Source organism: Oreochromis aureus, linkage group 23 (genome assembly GCF_013358895.1).
Source record: "Oreochromis aureus strain Israel breed Guangdong linkage group 23, ZZ_aureus, whole genome shotgun sequence".
In the NCBI taxonomy this organism is placed as follows: Eukaryota; Metazoa; Chordata; class Actinopteri; order Cichliformes; family Cichlidae; genus Oreochromis; species Oreochromis aureus.
Genome location: NC_052963.1, coordinates 18,028,124 through 18,055,830, shown reverse-complemented (window position 1 = coordinate 18,055,830; position 27,707 = coordinate 18,028,124). Strand labels below are relative to the sequence as shown.

At 43.2% G+C, this 27,707-nt stretch overlaps 1 protein-coding gene across 3 annotated transcripts; it reads right to left on the bottom strand.

The window, feature by feature from the left end:
- Nucleotides 1–609: 609 nt before the first annotated feature.
- On the bottom strand, nucleotides 610–26,993 carry als2b (alsin Rho guanine nucleotide exchange factor ALS2 b). Of its 3 annotated transcripts, none has more exons than XM_039606992.1 (34): nucleotides 26,859–26,993; nucleotides 26,441–26,556; nucleotides 25,903–26,051; nucleotides 24,704–25,689; nucleotides 22,545–22,860; nucleotides 18,580–18,754; nucleotides 17,857–17,953; nucleotides 17,354–17,431; nucleotides 17,034–17,270; nucleotides 16,760–16,931; nucleotides 16,472–16,661; nucleotides 16,326–16,391; nucleotides 16,019–16,223; nucleotides 15,596–15,727; nucleotides 15,352–15,480; nucleotides 12,605–12,675; nucleotides 11,244–11,310; nucleotides 10,968–11,164; nucleotides 10,810–10,875; nucleotides 10,606–10,704; nucleotides 9,248–9,412; nucleotides 9,028–9,139; nucleotides 8,149–8,226; nucleotides 7,920–8,053; nucleotides 7,672–7,836; nucleotides 7,463–7,580; nucleotides 6,878–7,035; nucleotides 6,565–6,681; nucleotides 6,298–6,474; nucleotides 6,145–6,202; nucleotides 5,687–5,748; nucleotides 5,427–5,576; nucleotides 3,960–4,056; nucleotides 610–3,877 (listed from the first exon to the last, which is right to left on the bottom strand). In XM_039606992.1, the coding sequence occupies exons 2-34, from the start codon at nucleotides 26,458–26,460 to the stop codon at nucleotides 3,839–3,841; spliced, it is 5,082 nt and encodes a 1,693-aa protein (XP_039462926.1). In that variant the 5' UTR covers nucleotides 26,461–26,556; nucleotides 26,859–26,993; the 3' UTR covers nucleotides 610–3,838. The 3 variants fall into 3 exon arrangements, with proteins under 3 accessions (XP_039462926.1, XP_039462929.1, XP_039462928.1); XM_039606995.1 differs by having other exon boundaries at nucleotides 16,061–16,223; XM_039606994.1 differs by having other exon boundaries at nucleotides 26,834–26,975.
- Nucleotides 26,994–27,707: the final 714 nt, after the last annotated feature.

The following is a 27,707-nucleotide window of genomic DNA, read 5'->3' as shown; positions in this document are numbered from 1 at the left end:
AGGCAAAACATCTAAGTGGATCTCCACCAAAATTATTTTATTGCCCTTTGTTATCAACTAAAAGTACAACAAGTTTGACATCGTGCAAAAGACACAGGTGGGCCTCGAGACAGCGAGGAAACACCAAACTCCATTGACAAACAGCCGTTGTTACACACAGTGAGGTGCAGTTGCTTAACCAGTTGCAGGATTTAAAACATCAGCGCTTCCTTCAGTTTACACTCAGCACAAAAATACTCAGTCTGGACTGAATAAAGTCAGTCAGTGTGCGAACAACCACATCATCAATAATCTGGTTTCAAAGTCAGCCGCGTCGCTGTCAGGAAAAACAGTTTTCATAGCCAGCAGTGAATCATGTCAGCCTTCAATTTTAAGCTAAATAAAATATACAAGAGATGATGCTGAGGAACACCCGAGGGCGCCTTCTCTAGTCAGTGAAATAAGAACAGAACCTGGCTTAAACATCAAATAAATGTTAAACCCAAAGGCTAAAGTATGTAGGATGCATTCTAGGGATGAACTCAGTGAACTCGGGGGGGAAAAAAAGACAATACTGCTTCATTTCCACGAGGATCGGGCACATTTGGGCTCATGAACACAGACGGAAGATTATAAAATGATTTTTACTGCACGTGTGGGGACAACACTTTACCTCAGATACAAGCAGCAACATCACCACATATCAGTTTAGGTTCAACAGTATAAGAAGTTCACATGAGCAGGTTTAAATTTTACAACCTCTGACAAACAATTTTCTGCTTGATTTTCGAATATCCTGCAGGGCGAGAGCAGCGGCTTCACCTCTGATCTACTGCCTTTTCTATTGTCGAAACTATCAGACCAGGGCATGAACAGCAACAAAAGAAAGAATCCCCTCTTAATCCCTTTTTTAAAGTGGCATGTGTGACGCAGATCACAAGTAAGCAACAGTGCCTGATGGTTGGGGGGGAAAAAGGAGCAGCATTAGCAGATGGTGTGGAGCTTTGAACTCTATTATATCTATAACAGCAACATTAAAGCTGCCCGCTTCTCGGCTCAGACATCACTCGCAAAAGGCAAAATGCACATTTCTGTTCTTCTTTTGATTAAATCAGAATTCACATTGGACCGCTTGCATTGATTATTTTGCAGATCAGTGAGGCTTAGACCTTTAGCTGGTGGTTAGTTTCCTTCCTTGGCTGTGTGACCTGCCTCCATGTGATTAATAGAAACACTGTCAGGATATTTGCAGCTTCCTGCAGCATACAAGTCAAAAGTCTCTGCATGCTGCTAAAGGACGATTTCTACAAACAATCCAGCAAAATGAGTTTCTGCAAACATTTCAAACAAGAAACGAACAAAGGAGATGCTAAATATGTCTTCACATTAGGTAAAGGTTACAGACACTGCTGATTTGCATAAAGCTAAAAAGATTTTTATCTCAGTGTAACCGCAGAGTGAGCAAGTGGATGGCTAGTTGCTCAAAATGAAGCAGTGATGAACGAGAAAGCTTCACAGGTGGCAAGAAAGAATGGAAACAAGCTGTTAGGTAGCACTAATACAACGTAAGTGAATTGCACAACGGTCATTATACTGTAAAAAAAACAAAACAAAACAAAACAACACAACAAAACTTTTATCTCTAAAAAGTAGAAGGAATTTTCAGCTTTTTTGGGAATAACATTTAAAAAAAAAAAAACAACAACAACCCCCCCCCCCCCCCCCACATCTTGTCCTCAACTCCTAAGATTAAAGATTCAAAGAGTTATTTTATTAGTGTGTAATAAGACTGTAATAAAGAGCAACACAGGTTCTCCAAAAGCGCCAAATTTCCACCTCCTACCACCTCCTTGCTGTGTGGTAAAACTGTCTGTGTGAACACTGGGCTCAGAAATACAAACCAAAGACACCTCCTGCAAAACGCTGTCAATGAAAAGACATTTCTGTGGACTGAATAATGAATAGCTCATCTTAAAAAAACAAACAAACAAAAAAAACAAACATTTTTCCTCTGGCCTGCAGTGCTGGTTGTTTATTATTGTTTCCTCTGAAGGTATGAGTCTTCTCTTTAATCTTACGAACATAAAACAATAAACCAGGTGGCACTGCACGCCTTGTGGTGCTCAAGGCATTAAGAAAAGTCTTGAAAACTCATCATCAATTTCTAGACTACAGGAACTATGTTCTTCCAACCACCACTGCTCCCAGTACACCTGGAAATGGATCCCTGTGCAGAAAGAAGCATCATGTGACGGGATATAAACATGGACGGCGGCCGCTTGGCTGAGCTCTAATGTTAGCTTGTTCGGTCTGCAGGTGGTCAAAGAAAATAGTTCCACCTTTTTTTAAAAATAACCAGATCATGATTTCTAAAAATAGACATCGTTTCTGGAGCCTCGTTAATGGTAACAGAACCTGTTGTGTAGGCGATTAAAGTGACGGCTCTGTAACCAGTAACATGCTGGTGTTAGCAGAAGCAGGAAGTAAATTAAGCTTTTTCCAGAAAGTCTTTTCAGCATCTTTTTTAATGATATGTCAGAAAAGGAGTTCAGGTATTTTCAGATCACAGAGAGGTAAAGACCCACATGATCGCAAATTTGCTTCTCTAATTGAGCCAAAGACTCCAAAGTGGTGGTGAAGTCGCTTTTGATTTTACATTAGATACCACTTTTTGTGCTTTAGAACTGTGGGAAAGTGTTGCTTATCACACTGTGCGCCCCAGCTGCCGCTCTGTGAAACCTCACGGCTTGCTCACTCAGAAGGAGCACGCTGTGCTTGCAGCAGGAAAAAGAGAGAAAAAGCTGCTAAATGGCATGAAAAGCGACTAAATCCTCATCAAGTCAGCAGCTGCTGTGAGTGACAGTGATGCGAGGCGAGATGAGGTGAAACAAAAGGTTTTTCAGTCTTACTTACAAGATATTTAAACGCATTTGCTTTGCTGCTTTGAGCACCACAAGTTGAGCATCTCTACAGCTGATATCCCCCCCAAAAAACAGACACCAAAATAATGTAGGCACTAAAGGCCAGAGGAAGGATACGCATTTTAAACGTAACAGTCTGAGGTTGTGTTCAGAGGACGTGTGAGTACGCTTTCAAGTCAACAATCCGGCCGAAGCTTGTGCTTCAAATGAAGAAATAAAAAAATCTTTATAAGCAACTGTTTAGATTTGGGTCCGTTCACTGATGCTGTAACACGTTCTTTCTTTAAATACAGTATGAAAAGGGGCTGTCAGCTCGGCCAGATAAATTCTCTCTAAAGAAACTTTGAACGAGTGTCAGTTTTACTTGCAAAAAAAAAAAAAAAAAAAAAAAAAAAAAAAAAAAAAAATTCCTTCAGGACCGTCTCCCCCCTGCAGTGCATAACAGCCACTAACTGTAGGCATCCATCTCAGATTATAAAGTTCATGAATCCACAGTTTATGGAGGTACTTCCTCTTCGTGTTGCTTTCACTGAAAATAATTCATGTTTCCAGATTTACTGTTTTTTTTTAAACATTAAAAATTTTAAGGAGAAAAAAAATGAGGTCCGGTATCCCACAGACAAACTTTGCACTCCCTCCCTGCTGAAGGTGATTTAACAACAGTCATCTTTATTTCCCAACTCCACCCACATGGATGGTGCGACTGTGCTTGTGTCTGTCATCACGGCCACATTTCTACCTTCATCACCTGTGGATGATGAGTGTTTCAGGGAGGGAGGGTCTGTGACGGGATGTGTCCAAGCAGCATTCGACGACCTGTTCTTATGACCCCTCCTCCTCCCTGTCAGTCATCCTCATGCCTGGCTACTGGAGTTGAGAGGAGGGGAGTGGAGGAGCAGCAGCATGAAGGTCACCGAGGACGTAGCAGCGGTCTCGTCTTAAGTGATCTTCTCATGCTGGATCTGGTAGTAGCAGGCCTGCAGGGGGGAGAGACACCTGAGTGACCTAAAGGCTTTGAAACGCTTGCAGACGAAGCAGCGTGAGCTGCATGTGCGTTACCTTGAGGGTGGTGAACATGATGCCGTGTTCTCCGTGCTGGACGCAGAGGTCCATCAGGTCTTCGATCAGACTGACCTCAGAACCGAGGTTCCTGATACTAAAGAGAGAAGGAAAAAAAAAAAAAGCCAACCTTTGAGTCAGATCTGCTCCTTGCTCACCATGTCCGGTTTTTCGTATTGTGCCAAGGCTGTGACGCTAAAAGAGTCCACTGTGAGGCGCCCTATCTGGACCTAGCAAACGGTAGCCACTAGCTCTTCTGCTCTGCCTCATTTTCACTAAATTCAGCCACTGAGCTGAACCTCTTGACCATGTTTGATGATGGATTATCTGACAAATATAAAATGACTCACCTGTGTGCTAAAAGACAATCCAAGACCTTTGTTCTCATGTGTATGTGTTTACTGCATGGGGATACGCTCCACACTCTCATACCACCAATGGTCATTAGGTACACCTTCCTAGTTCAAGGTTGGACCCTCTTTTTGTTTCAGAGCTTTATTAATTCTTCATGGCATAGATTCAACAAGGTGCTGGAAACATTGCTTAGAGATTTTGGTCCTGAAACATTGATGTGAGGCAGTAAGGCCAAATTCTGACTGTAATGTTGGTGAAACCAAGACTCATCAGACCAGATGATGTTTTTCCAATCTTTTATGGTCCAATTTTGGTGAGACTGAGCGATTTGTAGCCACGGTTTCCTGTTAGTAGCTGACAGGAGGGGCACCTGGTGTGGTCTTGTGCTGCTGTCGATGTGGTCTTCTGCTTACGTGGTTGTAACAAGTGGTTAATTGAGTTACTGTTGCTTTACTATCAGTTCAAAGGAGTCTGGGATCAGCAAGACATTTTCACTGCTGCTCACTGGATTATTTTCTCTTTTTCAGACCTCTAGAGACCAAAATCTAGAGATGGTTGTGTGGGAAAATCTAGATCAGCAGTTTCTGAAATACTCAGAATAACCACCATGCCACATAAAATCACTTAAATGATCCTTCTTCCTTATTCTGATGCTCAGTTTGACCTCCAGCACGTCTCCATACTTAAAAGCATGCGACTGGCTGATTAGATATTTGCATTAATGAGCAGTTGATCAGGTGTGCCTAATGAAGTGGCCAATGAGTGTACATTTCTCATGTTTACAGTGCAAACTCCGTCCTGTGAAGCATGTCATTGATCTGCTACAACTGTCAAGTCATTTGAGAGCAGCTGGGATGGATGTAGGTATTCGAATAACTTGAACAGCAGTATTATTGACTGAAACTGCCTTCCCCACAATCACGTAGAACAATCTACACATTTAAGAAGCTGAAACCTAAAATTTTTGGTATTTATGCTTACAAAAATAGCAAAAGCCCTTGAAGTTTTTTTAAGCCATTCTCCACTGCTTGTGTTTCTGCCCACACCTCATTATCACCATTTATTTCTGTAAATGTGTGCATTAGTGTGCTTTTTTTGTGGTTCAATGCTCACCGCGCTCGTAGTACCACATAGAGGAAGACGGGGAAGAGGTCGTCCATGGACCACAGGAAGTCCTGGTTCAGAAGCGCCTGGACTTCCTGTGTGATCTCCTCAAAAGTTAGCTGGATCACCTGCAGCTTGTCTGATGGCGTGAAAGTTGTGCTGCAAAAGAAAGGAGGACTTCTAGATGAAGGATGAAGGAACCCACCACTGCCCCCCCCCTCTGCTGTATTTTCTTTAAAAGTATTAGAAGCCGTTGAATGGAGCCGTACCTGATCTGCTGTAGTGTTTCCACTGCAGAAGCAAAGCAGGCGTCTTTGGTGCTGGAGATGACCTGGACGAGTCGCACAGCAGAGCAAACACGATTTACATAGTTATAAAAATAATGGATGCAAACAACATCCCCTCATCCCCTTTGTCTTTAAAAAAGTACTACAGAAATAAAATTCTTAACAACAGTAAGGAGACTTAAAAGAGTGAACTGAGGGATCACTATCAATTTAAACCCATCATAAAAATGAACTAAACAGGATCTTTTACCTTTGAGATGAATTGTCTTTCACAGTGTCATGTATAAATTAGCAAATATTTAATTTAAGATTAAATTAAAAAAAATTCAAAACAAAACAAAAAAAGTTAATAAAAGAAATTAACAATAACCAATCAATGTCAGCACTGCCCAAAAACATCTGAGCTAGTTTTGGAAAATATGATAATGATAAAATGATACCTGTTGCTTCTCGCCCGGCGCAGGCAAAGATGTCCGGATGGAAACGGGCCAAAACTTTCTGATAGGAGGAAAACAGAAGAAGTAGTAGTAGTTATGGATCTGCATAAAATAAAAGCAAACTCTTCTTCAGCCGCATGTTCAGCTCTGACATACTGCTGGACGCCCAGGAAGGCGAGCAGGGCGAGGTCGGGCTGCTTGTTGAGACGCAGGACGCACTCCCAGTACACGTCGTCCTCTCTCTCCTTGTCCAGGGCATAGAGGGTGAAGAGCGGTGGGTAGAGACGGGGCAGAAGGACAGGAAGCAGCAGAGCCGAGCTGCTCACCACGCGGCTGAAACACAAACACACGGAGGAAGTCGTTAATAACAAGAGCCCGCTCACCGGAGATATAGACAGCAGCGGGATGTGGATCCATCCTTACGCAGGTTTGGGCGACTCCGGCGGGGCATCAGTGGAATCGGGCTCATTCTTCTCCTGCAGGTCGGTGGTCGGCTCTGGGATTAGACCGCCCTCTTCTGGCAGGTCTGGGAATAGAAATCTGAACCAAAGCAGACAAAAACATACAATAAAATCGTGTAGACTCATCTTGAGACATGTTTATTTGCCTTGGAACTCAATAAGCTCATCTCACAGTTCCCCCTCTTCTCCGCATTACTGACAGCCTGAGGACATTATGAGGCTATCTTGGCTGTTATGCAGACATGAAGGACATTGGATCCATTCACAGTGACTACCTGACAATCAGGAAGATGCGGTTGAGGTAAGACTTAATCTCGCTGACGGCCTGATGCAGGAGCCGACGGTTGGCGCCGACACCCACGTAGGTCATCCTGTAGACCGCCACCAGGGTCTCCAGCAGCCGACCCAGAGGGTGCAGCGGAGTGTCACACGCCTGGAGGACAAAGGATCATTTTGTCAATGCTGTGCCTGCTCAGGGGTCTCATCGTTAATGCTCTGCAACACTCTGACCAGGAAAACAAGACGACCAGAATTTGATGCCCATTTATTTTTATTCAACGTTAATGATTTTGAGGTTTAGCTGTTAAATGTATGTGTGTAGACTTATTCATTTAGGACTTTCAGTTTTATGTTGTGGTCGTATTTCTCATGATTGTTTGAATTATTACAAACCAGTCAATAAATGCTCTAATCAAGAAAAAAATAAAAAAATCAATCAGCACAATAATCATTAGTTGCAGGCAGTTGAACAGCTCCAATATATTCTAAATACTACACTAGTAAAAACCTGTTTGCAGGCTAGCATATCAGCAGTTGTTATTGCCACTGGTACTTTTACTTCGTCGACTCGGTGAACCCACCTTGATTAGGTAGAGGCGGATGGCGTTGTATCTCTCCATGGTGATCGGCCCTACGTGCTGTGGGATGACTTCCAGACTCTCCAGCGTTTTGTTGTGAGATCGAGACAAAATCTCTGGACTGGAATGCAAAAACATTGGGAATCTTAGATTCGAGATGTTTTTACTTCAACGGGAAGTTTTATGACCAATAAGAAGGCGTCAGGTGGTACCTGTCCAGGATGTGTCGCCGGCTGGTGGTGAGGGCCACAGCAATGTTCTCCCAGGCCTTTTCGGGCTCCCCTTGGCCTGGAGCCTCACATCCCAGCTGACTCCAACACTCCTCAAAAACCGCCTGCCACTTATCCTCGGCGCACACACACAGACGACCCAGCTTCCTGCCGCATCAACAAACAATATAAAGTATATACAGACAAATTAAAGTTTGCTTGAGCAAACACGAGACCACTCATGAGCTTACATGGCTTGGGTCTTGTCCTTCTCGGTGTCGAACAGGTGTGGTTTAAAGTAGGAGCCCGTCACTTTGAGACCAGAGCCCCATTCGCCATTGAAGGAGCCCTCCAGGTAGTCACCATTGGCCATGGTCAGCACGCCCTGAGGGAGAGCCAGGACATTTAATACTAAGTACCTGCACTCGGTATTAGATTTAGAAGAAAAAATGAAAAGTATCCAGACATTTGTTTAGTTACCTTTCCACTGAGGGTCCAGTCATCTGAGAATTCGCCCTCGTACGTCGTGTCGTCCTCTGACAGAAGGACACCGGTGCCCTGAAAGAGTCATCATCTCCCATTTTAAACACACATTTATTATGTATACATATAAATATGCATACGCGCACACACACACACACACACACACATATATTTATATATATGTAACAACAGTATATATTTATCTGACTCTAAAAAGCAGCTGACAGCTTGTTCATTAACCAGGCTTACTGTTGAGAATCTTAATGATAGTAAATGTTTTTAATGATCTTTTCTGTGTCACAACTTTATTTTGTATTGCTATCACCTGTATTTTAATTTTCTATTACACTTATATTGTGATTATTCTTTGTTTTTATTCATTCTATTTTGTTGTACATCTCTTCGTGACCTCATGGCTGTGAACATTGCTTTATTTCCTTCCTCCCTTCCTTCCTTCAGGCATTTCTGATGATGCCCAGCTCCACTGAGAATTTAATAAAAAGCGTAAAGCAGCTCCGGTGCTTACATCATCTATATATATTTGAAGGAAAATGAAGAAGAAATCTTTTCAAAAATGACTGAATATTATACTACTCAATGATTTAAATTGTTCTACTTCAGGGTTTTTCCTGAATATGAAAAAATTTGAGTTTGTCCTTCCATCAAAAGGAAAATCACCAGAACTGTGGAAAAAATATTTTTAAGCAGGGTTTATTGAATAGTTTTGCTTGTGAAAGGGCAAAAATACCAGGAAAATACACAGACTAAAGTCATACGCCCACCGACAGATGTGCTTTGAAAAAACATGAAAACTGAAGAACATCTGCTGCTGTGACACACTGAGACAACTGGGGATAAAACCTCTGAGTTGCTCACCATCATCTTGTTGTCTTTAAAAGCTCCTTCATAGTACAGGCCAAACTGGGTGACCACCACTCCGGTGCCCTGCCGCTGATGGTCCTGCCACATGCCCATGTACTTCTCTCCTCTGGAAAGCAAACAGACAGCAGCCTGTTTATCCCTTTAATATGTGTAAGATCAGAAAGCTGCCAGCAAATTTATAGGCAGAACTGCCCGAGTGTGGGAATGAGCGTACTTGGTGATATCGTCAAACACTCCATAGCCGGTCTTCTTGTCCTGCAGCCACTGGCCAATGAAGACGCTGGGGGACGAGGTATTCAGCTTGCCACTGCGCAGCATGCCGTGACCGTGCCGCACGCCCTCCTGAAAGGACCCGTCATAAACTTCACCGCTGGCATACCTGCAGTCAGATAGAGGAGGGGTGCTCTCTTAGAACATAGCTGTTTCATCTATGACTGAACCTCAATCACTTCTTTTATTTAGAAATTTCACTGTTAAAATACTTCCTATGTCATCTCTGATTTTAAGGAAAGCAAGCAAGAAGAACTTCTTTTATCGGGTGACAACATTTGCTAATTAGAAATCCCCCTCATAACTGTTTTAAGTATGTTTAAAAATGGTTGCTCATAGTTAGCTCATCTTCACAAGAAAGAAAACACACACTGGGTCAAATATATACTGCACTTCGACCAGACGCTTTTTGTAGCAATCAACATTTCATTGTTTGGTTTCTTGGCATGGATCCGGCTTTTAAGCAGAGTTCGCAAATTTTCAAGGGTTGGGGTGGAGCTTTGGAAACACCATTCCAGAAGCTTAATGCTAGCATGCTTTATCCATTTAATAAAACCAGTTTTGATGTGTGTTTGGGATCATTGTCCTGTTGGAACACCCAACTGTGTCCAAGTTTCAACAGTCTAGCTGCTGATTTGAGATGGAGTTGAAGAATTTGGAGGTATTCCTTCTTCATCATTCCTTCCCCTTTGTGCAATATACCAGTACCCCTGATACTAGTAATACTGGCAGCAATACAGCCCCAGAGCATGATGATACCCCCACCATGTTTGACAGCTGGCACAGTGTTCTTAGGTTTGAAAGCCTCACCTTTACTCCTCCAAACATGTGTCTTGTCATTGTGGCCAAGAAGTTAAATATTTGTGTCGTCTGACCATAAAACTTTTCTCCAGAAGGCATTTGGCTCGTTAATGTGGGCATTTTCTTTGATTTTCTTTTTGATCAACACCCTCTCAGTCCCTGGTGATGTTCTTCGCTGTTGACAGTGATGCTGGTGACTTCCACATTGTTTTGAGAATTGGTCAAACTAATGAGGCAAACGTATAGAGAAACTACCAGTTGTAGACAATCATGAACACTAATGAGAAGTTAATAGGTCTTAGCCTTATTAGGTTAAAGGCATTGTAAGTGAATGCATGTAATATACTTGAGCATGAATGTATACGTTAGACCGTGTGTGGATTAGAAATCCAAAATGATCTCAGAATTGTGCATTATATCTAGCCAAACATCATCGTAATAATAATAATAGTAATAATAAAGGGCATGCTGCTAAAAATAATAAATTTTCATGCTGCTCACCTGTATGTGCCCAGGCCGTGCATCTTGCCATCCTTCCAGTAACCTTGATAGTGGTCGTTCTTGTTCAGCGTCTTATTGGGGGCCACAAACTCACCAAAGCTGCATAAACAAAAGGTGATAAATCCCGCTCTCAGGCTTACACACCCACACACAAATTGAACAATTACCATAAACAACTAGGAGATTTTAGGCTCCAGCACTCACCCATCTTCTAGTCCATTCTTGAATGCCCCAGTATATATTCTCCCATCAGGCCATTTCAAAACACCTCTGAGAAAAAAGAAAAAAAAAAAACCACTTTAAATTTCTCAACACATAAGTAAAATGATCTAAGTGTAAATGCAATAGTGTGAACATCCAACCTGCCATTGGGCTTTCCAGACAGCCAGCGACCATCATATGTCGCATCCTTCAGTCGCCCCTCCTTATAAAACGTGTACGAAGCCGTTCTGGAGATGGGAGGCTCCAACTTCTGCACCGAGCTGCCTGACGCCGCGTCCTGTCCCTTTCCGCTCAGGGCCTTGTCCACCGCCTGGTTGATGGAGCGAAGCCACTTGGCCTAAGAATGAACAAACAGCCCAGTTCAGAAATAGAAATGGAGTTTTTAAAAAGGTAAACATCAGCTTTTAAAGATTTACCTTCTCCATGGGAGACGAGGCGAGCAGGGTGAGCGTCTCCTCAGGAGTGATCACCTTTAACCCATACCTACACGCACAGATACCCTTTGTTTTACCACAATATAAAAACTACACATGCAACAATGAGGAAATATCAAGACATGGATATTTACAAGTTATGACAAAATGACCCTACTTCTCCCTTGAATTAAACCTCAGTAAACACTTTCCATATTATGCTCCAAGTCACTAGTTTCAAATCTTAGTGAATAAATCATGAGGTTCATTTTGTAAACTATGGTCCCTATTATTGTATAAAAGGATGTTAAAGAAGAATATGCTTTACGATGAACATGCAATGCCCCTCAGTTTCTCGGTCAGATCCAGCCCTCACTGCTGATGATGAGTTACTGAGGGGTCAGAATGTAAACATTCAAGTATTTCCCAGGAACAATGGAATAGTATCTCTGCTTCATGTGCCCATGTAATAACAGTTGCATAAATATAATACGGTGCTGTGCAAAAGTCTTGAAGTCTTTTGTTTTGTTCTCTGTCAACATGATCCCACACTGCTTCAATAATGTTGAGGTCTGGGCTCTGGGGAGGCCGATCCATGACTGATTGTGTTCCACTGTGTTTTTATTTCCAGGTATGCTTTTACTTTATTGGAAGTGTGTTTGGGGTCATTGTCATATTGAAAAATTAAACTGTTTCCAATCGAATGCTTTCCAGATGGTATTGCAAGGTGGGTCAAAGTCTGATGGTACTTTTTGAGTTCATAATTCATTAATTTTGACAAAATCTCCAACACCACTGACTGAAATGCAGCTCCAAACCATGACAGAGCCTCTACTGTATTTTACAGACACTTACTGTTGTACCTCTCTGCTTACCTCCTCCCTACATACTGACGATAATCTGAACCCCAGAATGTCAAATCTGTATTCATCACTCCATCAGACCTGTTATCACTGCTTTTCAATCCAGTTCTTATGTAACGTTCATACCTCAGGCTCTTTAAAAGAGGAAGTTAAAAACTAAGCATGATCCTTTTTAAAAATGTAAATAAGAGTGGAGACTTGGTCATGGTTTGGGGATGACTAGGAGAGTTCAGGCTCTGTTGAAGAATAAAGGTGGTCACACCAAATATTGACTTTCAAGCTTGTTAGAATTGTCCAAACTCTGTTTTTGCCTATTGTATTTCCATGTATTTTCAGTGCACCCATTTCCCATTTTCTTAGTAACATAGTTTCCTGGCTCAAAACTTCTGCAAAGTACTGTAAATATAACTATAAAGATAAGGTTTGTGTAATAATGACTCCAAAAGGTCCCTGTGAAATTCCTTCAATTACCATAGAAAATCTGCAACTAAACCAACTTACAGGCCCGTGTCCTCCTCTGGGATCGGCTCCACCCACAGCGTGGCCAAAGGGAAGATGTGATGGGTGGAGAACTGGGGGAGAAAAAATGATGAAGGGAGGATAACAAGATAAAATGGAAAAGAGAGACAAGAAGAGAAGGCATCAAAGAGAATATAAGCACTGACGGTGAATGAGAGAGACAGCGACATGAGCCCAACCACTACGAATGAGCACATCAGGTGATCGACAGACTTCACCAACGACTGGGACGCTTAAAGGAGAACAAGCAAACTGGGAACGACAACATCATAAAGTCCAAATTTTTATATCTGTAAACCACTGCTTGCTTTAGACACCATTATTTATTACCTTTTGCTTATTGTTATTGTCTGTTTTTAGTGACCTGCGCTACAGTAACTCTGTTTCAGACTGTACTGGTAACATCAGGCATCATAATCCCACTTTTTATGAGAATACGATGATTATAAGGCTGAAATTCTACTTCTGGATCCACTGTTTTGAGAATAACAGCAGAGAGAGTTTATTCTTTTTAAAGAATAATTGTAAAAATTAACTATTTGTATTTCAGGCTCATAAACAAGTATAAAATAGACAATATTAATATTAACTTCCATAAAAACATGTTTAAGGTTAAAACAGAAACCCAAGATTAAACATCAGACTAAAGCAGTTGTTCTCATGTCTTTAAAGAGAAAGTTAATCCTTTTTTTTGGCTTCTCATTCATTAGGATGCTTGGGTCTTCTGCTTTCAGACACTACTTTGTCTGTCCTGCTAACAGCTGCTGCTGAAGGCGTTTAAATGGTCAAACTTGTTTGTGCATTTCTGGCTTTTTAAACACTGACAAGACAAGGATGATTCAAGGGAGGCGCCAGTCAGGGAGCGCGGAGATGCACACAACAATCACATTAGAGATGATGAAGAGGAATGAAGAAGAATATTAAACAGAACAAAAAAGGAAAACAAGCAAGGAGAGGGGAAAGGAAACTGCTTTGGAGAAGTGAACCAGGAACTGTTGGTATTTTAACACTTTAAATGGAAACAGATTTGTGCTTTCAGCCAACAGCAGAAACCAAGCCTTTACCGGGAAAGGAGAACTTAACATGAAAAATTTTAGACTCCAATGAGGAAGACAAACAGAAGTGTGTCAGAGCAGATTTAAAAGAGCTTTGTTTACTGTCCGTTCATCTTTCCAAGCAGAATCCCAAAGGTGGGGAGCAGGCGAAGGGCAGAGGAGGGGATGGAGGCTGGGCATCAGTGGACATATTCACGTAGTTTAGGTAGTGATGCACCCACAGGTTCTGATATTGTCTCAACGAGTGCGAAACACGAGGCAAACCGCTGTAAACACGTGTGCGTTTCCAAAAGTTTTTAAAATATTTTAGTGCAAAATTTCCTCCTTTGTCTTTCCGTGTAAATGTTTGTAAGCAGAGAGAACATAGCTGCCTTCCACTGAGCTCATGCAACCCACTTTATCGCAAAAAAAAAAGAAAGAAAAGAAATGATTTGCAAATCTCATAAACCCATTCACATTATTACTCACATTAGAATATAGAAAATATATCAAATGTGTGAACTAATTTGAAGTCATTTGACTGTTTCATGAAAAATATTCGCTCATTTTGAGTTTGATGGCAGCAACAAGTCTCAAGAAAGGTGGGACGGAAACAAAAGGCTGGAAAAGTAAGTGGTACTTACCCACAGAAAAAAAAAAAAAAAAAAAAAAAAGCTGGAGGAACATTTAGCTTTTCAATTAGGTTAATTGGCAGACTGAGTAGGAAGAGAGCATCTTAGAAAGACAGCACCCTCAGAAGTTAAAGTGGGGAGAGTTTCACCAATGTGCGAAAAAACGTTTGTCTGAATTGTGAAATAATTTCAGAACAATGTAAAATTGCAGATACTGTGACCGTCTCACATCTACAGTAAAGAAAATCATCAGGATATTCAGAGAATCTGGAAATTCTGGAGAAATCTCTGTGCGCAATGAACAGGGCAAAAAAAAAAAAAAAAAAAAAAAAAAAATCACTATTATCTAAATTATTCAGTCTGATTTCAAACGGTTGTAAAGTGTTGGAACTTATTCGTACGCTTAAAAAAATATTTTATAACTATTGGTATAATCATTTTATATATAATCAGTATAATTATTTCTTTGTTTCCTGTAAAAACCTAACTTATTACCCCCTATCCTAGCGTACCTTTAAGTGTTTGTAGGTAAATATCATTAAATTGTAATTTCAAGTAAAATACAGGAAAATATCTTTTAATTACAGTTGAATTAAACCCTCAGTTGCAGGTCGTTTACAAAGTATTACCGATATTTGTTGTAGCACAGGTGCATCACTAGCATAAACTCATTCAGATATTTGGGGGGTGGGGTCCACCTTGGTAAGTGTGTCCAACAGGACCATATGTTATCACACAGGGTCCCCCTGCGAGAAAACCAAGACACACACCCACACACACACACACACACACACACACACACACAGACACACACACACACAACAAGGAGGAGGAGGTGGGAGATAGGGTGAGTTGGGGTCGCTATGCTGAGTTTTGCTGCTGGCCGCATACTTACAAGATTTTTACAAGGCGCCACGCCCTGACAGCACGGAGGCAAGCACACACAAACGCTTGAAACACACCAGGTTACAGTGTCTGAAATATGATGGCTTCATAAAGGTGAAAGAGGCGAAGAAGTGACGGGAGCGTTCAGTGTGAGCGCGTGTGTCCGTGTGGGTCTAACCTGTGCGTGGACCAAAACATCGTTGAACAGGATGAACCAGTTGACGGAGAACCTGCCGGCATTCTGTAGGGTCAGACTTTTGTTGCTGCTCTCGCAGATCAGCCGCCGGTAAGGCTTCCGCAGAGAGTCCTGAAGACACACAAGGATGCCAATTGGCATTATGGGGCGTCACATGACACCTTGGGACTGAACGTGGAAGGCTTAGTGGGAGCAATGATACAGAAGATGAGGACAGAGAGTTTACCGTCATTTTTCCAGGAAAGATCTTCCAGAAGTGAACGGTGTAGTCGGCCTCTTTCTTTTTTCGCTTCAGTTGCAGGACTGAAGCTTCAAACTTAGAGCAGCTGTCCTGAAGCTTCTGGTACTCAGTGGAACACTAAAAAAAAAAAAAAAAAAAAAAAGTTAATTTAGGCCAAAAATCTGAAACCTATAAAGATAAGGATTATATCTTTCAATATCACAAAAACATCTTTATATATTTTGCAAGTATACAAATAATTTCCTGTATGCCAGTATTTATTAAGGAGGAAAGTGAAGGCTGTGTAAACACCAAACACTTGTTAGAAATATCCAAGTTACTATAAAATAAGGAGATTAAACTGTGTAGAAATGACAACACAAGATGAAACATTATCTTAGTAAAAAGAGAAAATAACAGAATACAAACTTTGAGGTCACATGCGCTGCTGCTCGTGTTTCTTCCACCTACCACTTCGAAGCAGGTGGCCAGTTTGAGCAGCAGCCGGCTGTATTCGTGAAGGTGGCGTGAAGGGAGGTAGAAGAGCACCACCAGGAGGTCGGCCGTGGTGAGGTTCTCCTCGCTGCACTCTGACAGCTTCTGGAGCAGCTCCGGACTTTTCCCAAACAAGTCTCTACGAGAAAATCACCACCAATTCATCATAAAGGATTCACCTTTTTGTTTTTCTTTTTTAAACATGTGGAGTTAATGGCAGAAATAGTTTGTGTGCACTCACACGGATGGTTTGGTCAGAGCCTGGAAGCCTCCCATCACCTGGAAGTTTCCGACGGCGCTGCAGTAACTTCATACGTAAACACAAAAATTAAAAGTGTTAAAGGATTTAAACTCTTAGCAAGTTGTGTTTTGTTTCTGGACACGTACTCATGGTAACAGTCGAGGAAAATACTGGTGTGCTCCAGGATGAGAAGGCTTTTGACCTCACGACCACGCCGCAGGTTGGCAGTGAGGCTGGTGGCGTGCTGCCCAGTCAGGTGACACAGCCGGCCAAACCTGCTCGCCAGCGTCTGCAGGAGGCCGAAGATGACCTGCCCGAGGGCCGAGCTCAGAGACTCTGGAGAAGGATGGGAAGGGAAAAGAAGAAAATCAGGGTTGCTGAAAACTTTTTTAAACTTTGGGAAAACCTTTGTCTTCCTGATGTGTCCTTCTTACCCAGCTCCAGCAGGGGGCGTAAGATCTGAGACTTGACATTACACAGCTTGCAGTAAAACCTCCTCTCAGCTGACGCGAGCTCGTGGAGGCTGGCGATGAAGCCCATCACATTCCTGTCAGAGAGCGCCACGCACCGCCGCCCACCCGCGAACACACTGCTCACATAACCAAGCTGGGAAAAACACAAGAAACACACATTCACACTCGTACCGACACACAACCTGAAGCTAAGTGCTGAGCTAAAAGCAAGAAACTGTAGCATTAAACCACGTACATTCATGCAGAAGGGCAGCAAAACAGGCTGCTGGGTGTAGCCCCCCGCCTGCTCCTCCTCTTCCTCCTCTCCTCCTCCCTGCTGATGGAGCGCCTTCTCATTACCCCCCTCCTCCTCACCCTCCTTCACCTGCTGCCCGCTGTAGTAAATGATGGGCTGGATGCAGTCTCCATCTGCGAGCAGCAGGGTGTGCCTCTCTCCCGCGCTCACGTCCCACACTCGGATCCCCTCTGACAGCTGGATGAGGAAAGCAGATGTTGAAAAACACCAACTTACACGATTGATGTGCATGAACGGGAAAAAAGTGATGGTCTCCTGACCTTGGCGAGGCGGGGGACGGTGCTCGGTGACTCCATGTGTCCCAGCTGACCGGAGCTGTTACTGCCCCATGAAAACACCTGGAAGGTATAAAGTACACACACACACGCAGTCTCTGAATGAAAACACTAAATATTTTCATGATGCTTTTCTTTATTTCCTGTCATATCTATATACTTTTCGATTAGTAGTAATGGCGTTGATATAGGAAGACACCAAAACCGACAGGGTTAATGTCGCTGCTCTGTGGCAACAGCAGGTTTATTTTCATGCTTATTTCTGGATCCTGATTGGTCACTGTGGCGTCAGGGTTATGGATATACATCCACCTCTTAGTTTTGGATGATCATGACATTGCTGATCTGTGCTTTTGTGCTTTTAATGTCAAAACAAACGATGAAAAAACAAAACAAACAAACAAAAAAAAAAAAATCCCTGTTGATGTAGAACTGCTCATCCTTTTAAAATATAGTTTCTACTTTTCTACTTGGATTCAATGACCAACCTGAGACTGAGCCGTCAGCGCGAGGGAATGGTGAGCGCCGGCCGCCACCCGCACCACCTCCTTGTTGTTCAGACTCTTGATGCAGAGCGGCTGCAGTCTGCAAAGACACAACACACTGCTGGTTTATATCAGAGTTAATGACATGCTATGTAAACACAGACGTGAGTTCATTGTCAAGACAACAGCAAAAAAAAAATAAAAATCCAGCCTAAAAACTTGTATCAGAGGACAACTGATATTTTTAAGACCGATACCTGGTGATCAAACAACTGGATACATCAGCTGATATTTTCGGTTAAACAAATTTCCCTAACATTTGTTAGGTGTAGATATAAGTTTTTATTATCATAATTTGAAAACGCAGTTTAAAAACAATTTTTCTTTTCATTGTCACAAGTCCTGGATTACTCATTTGGCACGACTGCTCAGATCAGCTGCTTGTTGTTTGTGGTGTTCAAACCACGTGTTGCAAAATTTCCTCTGAAGAGCAAACTATGCAACATCAAACCCTCTTCTTCATTTACCTTTTTAAATTTTCATTTATCGGATGTTAAACGGACGATACTGACATATCGGCGAATAGGTAATATTGGCCGATATATTGGTCAGGCTCTAATCTGTACTCATTATGTGTGCTTAACTGAAGGCTAGTCATCGATGACCTTGAACATTTGCCTTTATGGTGCAGACATCCTGTTATAAACTGTGACAGGTGTGTCCTACCTGGCCAGGTTGTCTCCGTGTCCCAGCTGCCCGTGCTCGCCATGGCCCCAGCTCCACACCTCTGTCTGCAGGGTGGGCAGCACCTGATGGTCCTCGGGGACGGCCCCTCCCAGAGGGGTGAGGGCGACAGCTCGCATTTTGGGACGACCGGCTTTCCTTAGCAGTCGCGGTGACACTGCAGAAGTCAAAGACAGAGGTCTGTCCACTGCACAGACATTTAAACAGCTTCAGGATTTTCCTCTGTTATTTTCAGTCCTTAATATTCTAATTACCAGCTTCCGGCTGAATGAAAAAGTTCAAGCTGAATTTTTAACGAGATAATAAAATGATGAGAATCAGTTTAGGGTGTAAAGTTCAGCCAAACAAACAGGAGTTTAAAAAGAAAGGCAAGCCTGCACAGAGACACATCAGCCACTAAACACATGACAAACACCCAAATGTATGGAAGCCCTGAGCTCCAAAAATTCAGACGGTCAACTTTCAAAGTCAAAAGTTTTTCCTGTCCCGAGTAAAAAGGTTATTGTAGGTTACTTGTTGTATGTGTGAGGCAGGAAGTGCATCACTCCCCTGGTTTAAAGTATCTTAAGAAGGTTCCAAGTAGTACATTAGCAACATGTGCAGCATTTTAGCTGTTAGGTGCAACTAACTGGAGTTTCCCAGCATGCTCTGGCACATGAAAGGCTACTAGGACAAAACTGGAAAGAACACAAGCCTTTACCACAAGTATCAGTCATGTAAATGTGAGCAGGGTGAGATGGTGGTCAGAGTGTTGTGTAACTTAAACTGAACAAAAACAAAGAACATGCAGATGTACAGGAAGTCCGGAAGAAGGCCGTGTCCTTTGCGATCTCCAGACCAGGTGATCCAAATCAGCTGGTTGCTGAGCTGTTAGCCACAGTACACATTAGTGTTACCGTGCCAATTGTGGAACAAAGCAGCTAGTCAGCTTAGCCTTTGGTCGAAACAGGATCAATTTTCAGGATATCCAGACAGCAGATAACTGATATCCAGCACCAGCCACTCTTTATGAATGCAAATTCATTAAATATTATTATCAGTTGATAGTCGATGGTTTCAACAATGGATATGGACCCACGCCATCCCTCCTTCGAGGCTGCAGATAGGCTGTTTACCTCCATGCGTCCCATGCAAAACCTTCTCCACTCCGGTCTTTCAAGTTTTCATTTAAATACTTGCTACTAGCACCAAGATCTGGACCCACATCTATGTCTTCCTCATTTTAATCTTCTTCCCTTTACGGATCGCCACAGTGACCGCCTACATCTGGCTTCATTTCTAACATCCACCTCTGTCACACCAACCCTCTGCATGTCTTCCTTCCCTAAATCTGCAAATAGTCTCTGAGGTCTTCCTCTTTTTCTCAGGTCCAAACCATCTCAGCCTTGTCTCCAACTTTGTCTCTAAACCGCTGAACCTGAGCTGTCCCTATGATGTACTCCTTGCTAATCCCGTCCATCCTGTTGACTCCCAGGGAAAATCTGAACACCTTTAACCTCATGTCTTTTTGTTAGTGACACCGTCTCCAAACCTACACCATACCAGGTCTCGCTACCATCTCATAAACCTTCTCTTTCAGTCTCGCCACTATCCTTCTGTCACAAATCAATCCTGACACTCATCTCTACCTGCTCCACCCTGCTTGCACTCTAATTCACCACTCTTTCTCAAAGGCCTAACGATAATCACCTACACCCTCCGAACTCTTGATTTGGCTGTTAGCACGTGTATAAAGTGTCTGTGTGAACTCGTCTGGCAGTTTTTAGGGTTTCCTCATCAAACCTTATCTATCAGGTCTTTAAAAACTGACAGTCATAAGATGTCAGCTTATGACCCAATGATGAAATCTACAGGCAACCGTGTCAGGCTCCCTCTGTGAGGAAAGAAAGATATGATGACAGACAGGCAGAGGGAAAGTCCATCCATCTAATTCCCGCTCGGGGTCACTCAGAAGCAAAGGGCTTTCCCATAATGCACCAAACACCTTTCTCTCTAAATCACACCTAAAACCTTCATTCTGCTCTATTAAATCTCCTAAATCCTTTTGTTCTTGCTGCCATTTTCTAAAGCACGCTGCCAGGGGGAGGTGATAATTTCAGCAGCATTTTGCTTGCTTTTAGAACTAAAATATATTTTTCCCCAATGAAAACGTTGATGGCTATGTGAGTGAGTGTGAGAGGGAGAGAGAGAGAGAGAGATTTGGTGTGTTATTCATTTGTTTGGATACATCTGTTAATAATTAATAAGTGGCGTAGTGACCTTTGACCCTTATACAAGTCACACACATTAAACAGATGACTTGACTTTCTTGTCATTTTTTAAAGTGCTCTTGAGCAACAGTTCTCCAGGCTTTCTAAAGGTCCTTCAAAGGTTTTCTTTTGCTGCTTTTTCACTCATTTTCATTCCAGTCCTTGTACCTGACCATTTTCAGAGGAATGTTTTTTGTTTATTCAGCCACTTAACACTGACCTATGAATCATTCAAGTATAAAGAAGGCTCCTAAGTCAAGGGGTGAACCAGTGCTGCAGCTACACATAACAGACAACTCAAGATCCAACTTTAAATTTTTATCTTTAGGCACTTTGTTACTGTATGTTGCCATTTCTTTAATTAAACCTATGAAAAATCTGAAAGATAACACTGATAGATAGTCTGATAGAAAACAGTATTTTTGCACAAAGAAGGTGATTCCTAAAAATCCTAGCATGCTGTGAAGTGGGGGTCTAATAACTATCTACAGTGAATTAAAACAACATGAAAGTCATGTTGTTAGGAAACATTAGGAAAAATTCCATTAAAGACACAGGACCTGACAGATGCATCTGGACCTTCAGTTGATCCATCTACTGTTCACTAAAGCTTCAACAGAAATGGTCTCAGTACAAGGGTGGCTGTCAAGATGCCAACCTTAAGGAAGGAAAACAGGGAGAAAACGCGGAGGTACGAAAATTACATAAGAACCATCAGTCTGATGGAGAGATGATTCCACACTGGAAATTGTACGCAGGAGGTTAGGAGAGATATAACAATGAGCGTCTACAGCCATCTGTGAAACACTGTGAAGGCTCTGTTAGGTTTGAGCTGCATTTCAGCCAGTGGTGTTGGGGATCTTGTCAAAAGTGGTGAAATTATCAACACAGGAAAGTACCATCAGACTTTGATCCACAATGCAATACAATCCAAAAAGCATCTGATTGGTAACAGCTTCATTTTTCAGCATGACAATGATCCCAAACACACTGTTAATGTAGTAAAATCATACCTGGATAGAAAAACACACAGTGGAACTCTATCAGTCTTGGATCGGCCTCCCCAGGGCCCAGACCTCAACATTATTGAAGCAGTGTGGGATCATGTTGACAGAGAACAGAACAAAAGGCAGAAACATCCAAAGAAGAGCTTTGAATGTCCTTCAAGAAGCCTGGAGAACTATTCCTGAAGACTACTTAAAGAAATGCCAAGAAAGCTGCCTAAGAGAGTTCAGACTGTGCTGAAGACTAGAAATGAGCACACCAAATATTTTAAGCTTTTAGAATTGTACAAACTTTTTTGCTTTCAAAGCAATTAAAAAGAAATCTTCCAGAATACCATCTGCGACACGTTCATAATACTGGTAAGTGCATTTGCATATACACAAGAATACTCCTAAAAACCTTGAACAAAACAAGTCATCTGTATCTTTACAATCAATCAGGCCTGGTTATTGTAAAAATTGTAAAAAACAAAACGTGCACTTCACTGCCAATCAGAGATGGACTGGCTGGAGGTGACACTGTGCTGAATATGACAGAAACATCACATGGGCACGAAGCATGCCACAACACTGAGCTCACAAGTTCAATAATGAAGCCTGAAGCGTGCACGGACTGCCATCGACCTGCACGAGCGCAAGGCGTACTTACGCAACAGGCCATAGGAGGAGGATAAGAGGTGAACAGCGTATCTACCCTGTGAGAGCAGCCCTGGCAGTGATAGGCGGCGCCGCAGACCCTCTGCCTCCTCTTCACGGATGTCCCCTGTGCTGGAGCTCTTCTTCCCCTGCATAGAGTCCTCCTGGCGGACACGCTCAGCAGAGTTATCGACCACTCCAGGGGATCCTCCTGACCGCGAGGCCCCTGAGGGGAGGTAGAAGTTCATCATCTTTTTCAGGGACAGGGCCTCGTAGGTGGAGGCCACCCGCTCGCCCACTGCAGAGGCGCAGGAGGCAACCAGGTTGTTGAGTGCCGAGGTGGGCGTGGAGGAGATCAGTCCTCCAGGTGAGGGCTGGAAGAGAAGTGAAACATGGTCACAAGTTTAAAGGAGTTTGAGTGGAAGACGGGAAGTTGTAGCTTTTTGTGACTTTTCAAATAAATTTTTGAGTGAAAGCCGTCATTAGATTTTAAAGAGTGGTGGTCTCCCATCCTGATGCTTTTGTTCTGGCAAAAAAACGGCTTCACACTACACTGGCAGTATTTTAGAATCAATAAACAAATACTGTCAAAAATCACGCAGTTATCGTAGCCACAAGCTGAATAAAACAACAAGCCTAATGGTCAGATTTTGAACTTTGCAGTTATCCTTGAACATATCGTGTGTGATGCACTGTTTCTTATTTTAACCAGAATCCATACAAAACAAAACCACGATGTGGTGATGAGCGGTGCGTCTGTCTTTTCCCCACACACCTGAAAGTTTCTTCTATGTTTTCTGGAAGCTCGTTTCTGTCACTGATTTATCATCTCAAAATTTTTATTTTAGTCAACAGGAAGTGGAAACAAGCTTCCATCATGTTTTATACAGTATACAGGTGAAACTGACTATGGCTGCACAAAAAAACTATTTGTACGCATTGGTGTCAACACCTGTGGGCAACTACACTTTTTACACAAACTCATTAATCACACAAATGCCACTTTTGCTGTTTTCTTTTCTTTTTTTCTAATGACCACATAATTCTAAAACTTCACAAAGGCCATTCCTCAGTTATTTCTACTTCTAAAAGCAGTTGCTCCGGACTTCAAATTACAGCAGATAAGCAAATATTTAACAAGAAACATCCAGAAACAGTTTGAGAAGTTTAAGATTAAGTTGTCAACATGGCCCCATGACCTGCTGGAGTCTGCTCCTAAACCATAGCTGTTGCTTCCTATATTGGAACAGATGAAGTCTGAAGTGAAACTGTGGCAGCAACTTTCCTGTGTTCCAGTGTAACAGGGTCATAAATCACATTGTTATAATTACACAGAATGTGTTCTAAACCCCCAAACCGTTCCTTTTATACCCGACTTTTAGGACCTCCAAGCCAGTAGTTACGTTCATTATCAGTTAGAGCCCCTCCTCATTCTCTTCTTCTTCTTCTTTGGTGCAACACTATAAATACAGTGTACCCCTTTTGCCTCTCCCCTTTTCTACACTTCCCCTGTGGGAGAGGTTGGTGTAATTTCTTTCCCAACACTGTAAAACGCTCATATAATGCATATTTATCCACCCGGATGTTTCTGATTGCAGTCTTAGTTCAATTATTGTCATTATTATGCCTGTTTTTTTGTTAGATGTTATAAGTGTGTAGTATGTGTATATCATAAATGTGTTTTAGGCGCCATAAATGCTAGCATGAATATATACTTCTTGCTAGCTTGGAAGTTGTGGTGGGTTGAGCTAACCCTCTTCCCCACTGTTTGTATTTGGTCGTAGGAGCTGGAGTGGGCAAGCTATTTACTTGGAGGTCTTTCTTTCTTTTACCTTTTTTTTTTTTTTTTTTTTTTAAAAAATCACACAACGCAGAATCACACCGGTTACACCAGCAGGAAGTTCCTCCACTGATGTTTCAGACCCACCCGTTTGCTGACTTGTAGCTTAAACTCGTCTGCTCCAAGTTTACAAAAGGGGGAGGTAAACCACAAGCTGAAGTCACTCCAGCAATCATGGCGTCTGATTTTTCAAGTACTATTGCATTAAAGGATAACAGCAGTGACCAAGCCTGCTCAGTTATTTTGGTCGAAATAGATCTCATGATTATCTAACAAGACATTTCAAAATCTACTTCAAATAGATTTAAGTAGCAGATTTAGGGAATTTAAAAAAACCCAAATACTCGTTTTTTTCTCTCTACTGTCACGCTGCTCACCAGCAGAGCGTTCAGCCCTCCGCTCGCCTTTGTGTCCGTCTGCGTGTTGTCGGACAGCTTCTTCAGGTAGTCCTTCACGGCTTGCTCGTCTGGATACGGTGAGCTCTTGGCCCCGGCAACAGCATCACTCTCACCTCCAGATAGAGCCGAGGTGTCTGAGTCTGAGGCCTGGAGCACCCCATTAACCAAAGATGCTTTCCCTTCCTCAGAGGCCTGAGGTTGGGAGGGGTCAGAGGTGGGGTCAGCATCTGTAGTCGCTGCCAGGGACTCTGACTTTGAGGTGTAGGAAGGGAGGACAGGCTCTGATGGGGATGTTTTGAGACCTGTGGTGGGAGTGGGAGCCTCCAGCTTGCCGTCATCCTCGGTCAGCTCCACGCCAAGCGGGCAGTAGTGGCTGTCAGAGATGATGACGTGGTCCTCTTTGTCTGTCATGGTGTAGAGCAGTTCGTTACACCTCCCACATTTGTCCACATGAGGCCGGTGGCCATCGTAAGACCCCAGGCAGCGCACCAGAGCGAGGCTGTGAGATGCCCCGCAGGCCACCTGTAAAACATACCGACCCGCCAGGTGCTCCACCTTCTGAGGCTTCCACACAGGGAAGACGGCGGCGTTGAGGCCCAGCTGGCAACCGCTGCCCCACGCCCACACCTCACGCTGCACCGACAGAGCCAGGGTGTGCTTCTCCCCACAAGCCAGCTCCAGCACTGGCGCCATCTGCGGGGGGACAGTGACAGTGTCCAAGTCCTGCAGCGCGACGGGAGTCGGGTTGGGAACAGTGCTGAGGCCCGACAAGCCACACTGTCCCGCACTGTTCTCCCCCCACATGTGGATGCCGCCATCCTCCGTCACTGCCCCGCTGTGAAAGCTTCCGGCTGCCACTGTGACCACCCGCTGCCCACTGAGCGCGCTCTCCAGGGTCGGTTTGGTTGGCTCTGGCACTTGACTCTGCTTCCACGGCAACTCGCCGAAGCTGTACACCTGTCCCCCTGCACAGATGTAACAACAGACAAGCAGTGTGGGTTAACTTTGATTTATCCAAAAAAATCAGAATAAAGAATTAGAAATCACAACATAAAAGCATGACTTCTGATCAATACAAACAGTAAAGACAGAATTAATTCATGAAGATGTGCTTAAGTATCGACTATGACTCTGTGACAAGTCATAAACATGTCCCTCCAAAAGAAAAGAAGTTTCACCTTCCACCAGGAGAACGCCATGCTGCGAACCCAGAGCAACCTGGAGGACCGGCCGGGGGAGGAGCAGCCTCTCTGGGGTGACGCTGTAAGAGTAGCCCTTCCAAGAGTGGAGCAGTCCTCGCTCGCCGCCGCTGCCATCGTCCCCAGAGCTAGGGGAGAGAAATCGTAGAAATTAGCAAGAGTGAATTAGGAAGGAAGTCTAAGGATCTTTCCCTAAGAGATGTAGGGAACTGGGTACTGTATTTTGTATTTAGAACCTCATCTAACAAAACTGAGGAAAAACACGACAGAAAATTAGAATCAGAGGTGCGTGGGTGGCTGATAAAGCAGAGCAGACGCAGACAAATTGCCTCAGTAGGCGTTTGATCCCCACGCCCCTCATTTCTCTGAACAACAGATGTTTTGTCAGTGAAAGCAGAAGTGAGCACAACAACTCCATCCTTAGGCGATGTCACATGGTGATCACAGGCAGCCAGCTGAGTGGCATAATCCTGCAGAGAACTAGGAGGATGAGGGGGATGACTCTGGGTAGACCTACCTCTTACTCTGGGTTTCCATCAGTGGGGTTGATACTCCTCTATCAGCATATCAGATTTAGGACTCCTCCTATTCCTCCTCCTCCTGCTGCCGCCGCTGCTGCTGCTAATTACGGTTCTGAAAGCAAAAGTACAAACAGTCAAACATTATCAGTCCACCTCGCAGCCACAGTAACTGAACTATGGGGGAATATCCAGAAGGAAACCCCTGAAACTCAAGCCAACAGACTGGGATGTCACAATAAAAGTGACAAGGGCACATTTTTATGTATTGAACCCCTTAAAACTCCTCAGGCATCTGTTATTAGCCGCTGGTAGATAACATTAGCTGATTAGCCACAGAGCTAGTTGAAACCACAGGTGTCGCTGCGCTGTTTTCTGGATTTTAAAAATACCTTTTTTAAAGATAAATTTCCTCACCAGCCGGCCGTCTGCGCTGCTCCTCGAGGTGTTCACCTAAAGAGGCCGCTGACACACGCGGTAGTTAGCGCGTTTAGACCTGTCTGCTGTTCATTTCTCTAATGTTGACACGCTGAAGATCGTCCAACTGTCAGGAGGTCCCACTCCTCCGCGGGAGCGAGCCGCAACGAAGAGAGCGCGCCTTAAAGGGACAGCACACATATTTTTATAGGACGTGTTGCTGGTATCACAAGTTGGGAGATTTCAACAGATTCGTATTATCTGCCATATTAGCAGGGTTTCATAGGCGGGAAAGTGTCAGGGCATCAGTAGAAAGTTCACAGATTAAAATACAACATATTGGACGAACATAGTCAGGCAGACATGTATATTATAGACAAAAAACTAACAGTAAATACAGCACTGTGCAAAAATGAGCCACTTCTCACATCAGTGTATTTTTCTAGGAAAATTTTTCTAGGATCCAAAGATCTTCTTTGGATGTTTCTGCCTTTTGTTCTGTTCTCTGTCAAGATGATCCCACACATTATGCTTCAATAATGTTGAAGTCCGGGCTCTGGGGAGGCCAATCCATGACTGATGATTGACAGTGTGTTTTTCTATCCAGGTATACTTTTACTGCATTGGCAGTGTGTTTGGGACCAGTGTCATGGTTTTTCCAATCAGATGCTTAAAAGATCTGAAGAAAGCCTGGAGAACTATTGCTCAAGAGCACAAATTGTGGACTTTAATCCTGGACCGCCAGGGCTTCTGCATCTTATCCACCGGAGCACTGGATCCTCATGGTTCCTTGTGCAGGTTATCCACAACTTGACTCCAGAGTGAGGTAAAGCAATGTTTTTAACTTCA

Coding starts and splice junctions, on each gene's coding strand:
- als2b (XM_039606992.1), bottom strand. CDS start 26,460: ATGGAAACCCAGAGTAAGAG. Junction 8,227..9,027: donor TTAAAGACAACAAGATGATG/GTGAGCAACTCA, acceptor TGACTCTTTCAG/GGCACCGGTGTCCTTCTGTC. Junction 5,577..5,686: donor GAAACACTACAGCAGATCAG/GTACGGCTCCAT, acceptor TTTCTTTTGCAG/CACAACTTTCACGCCATCAG.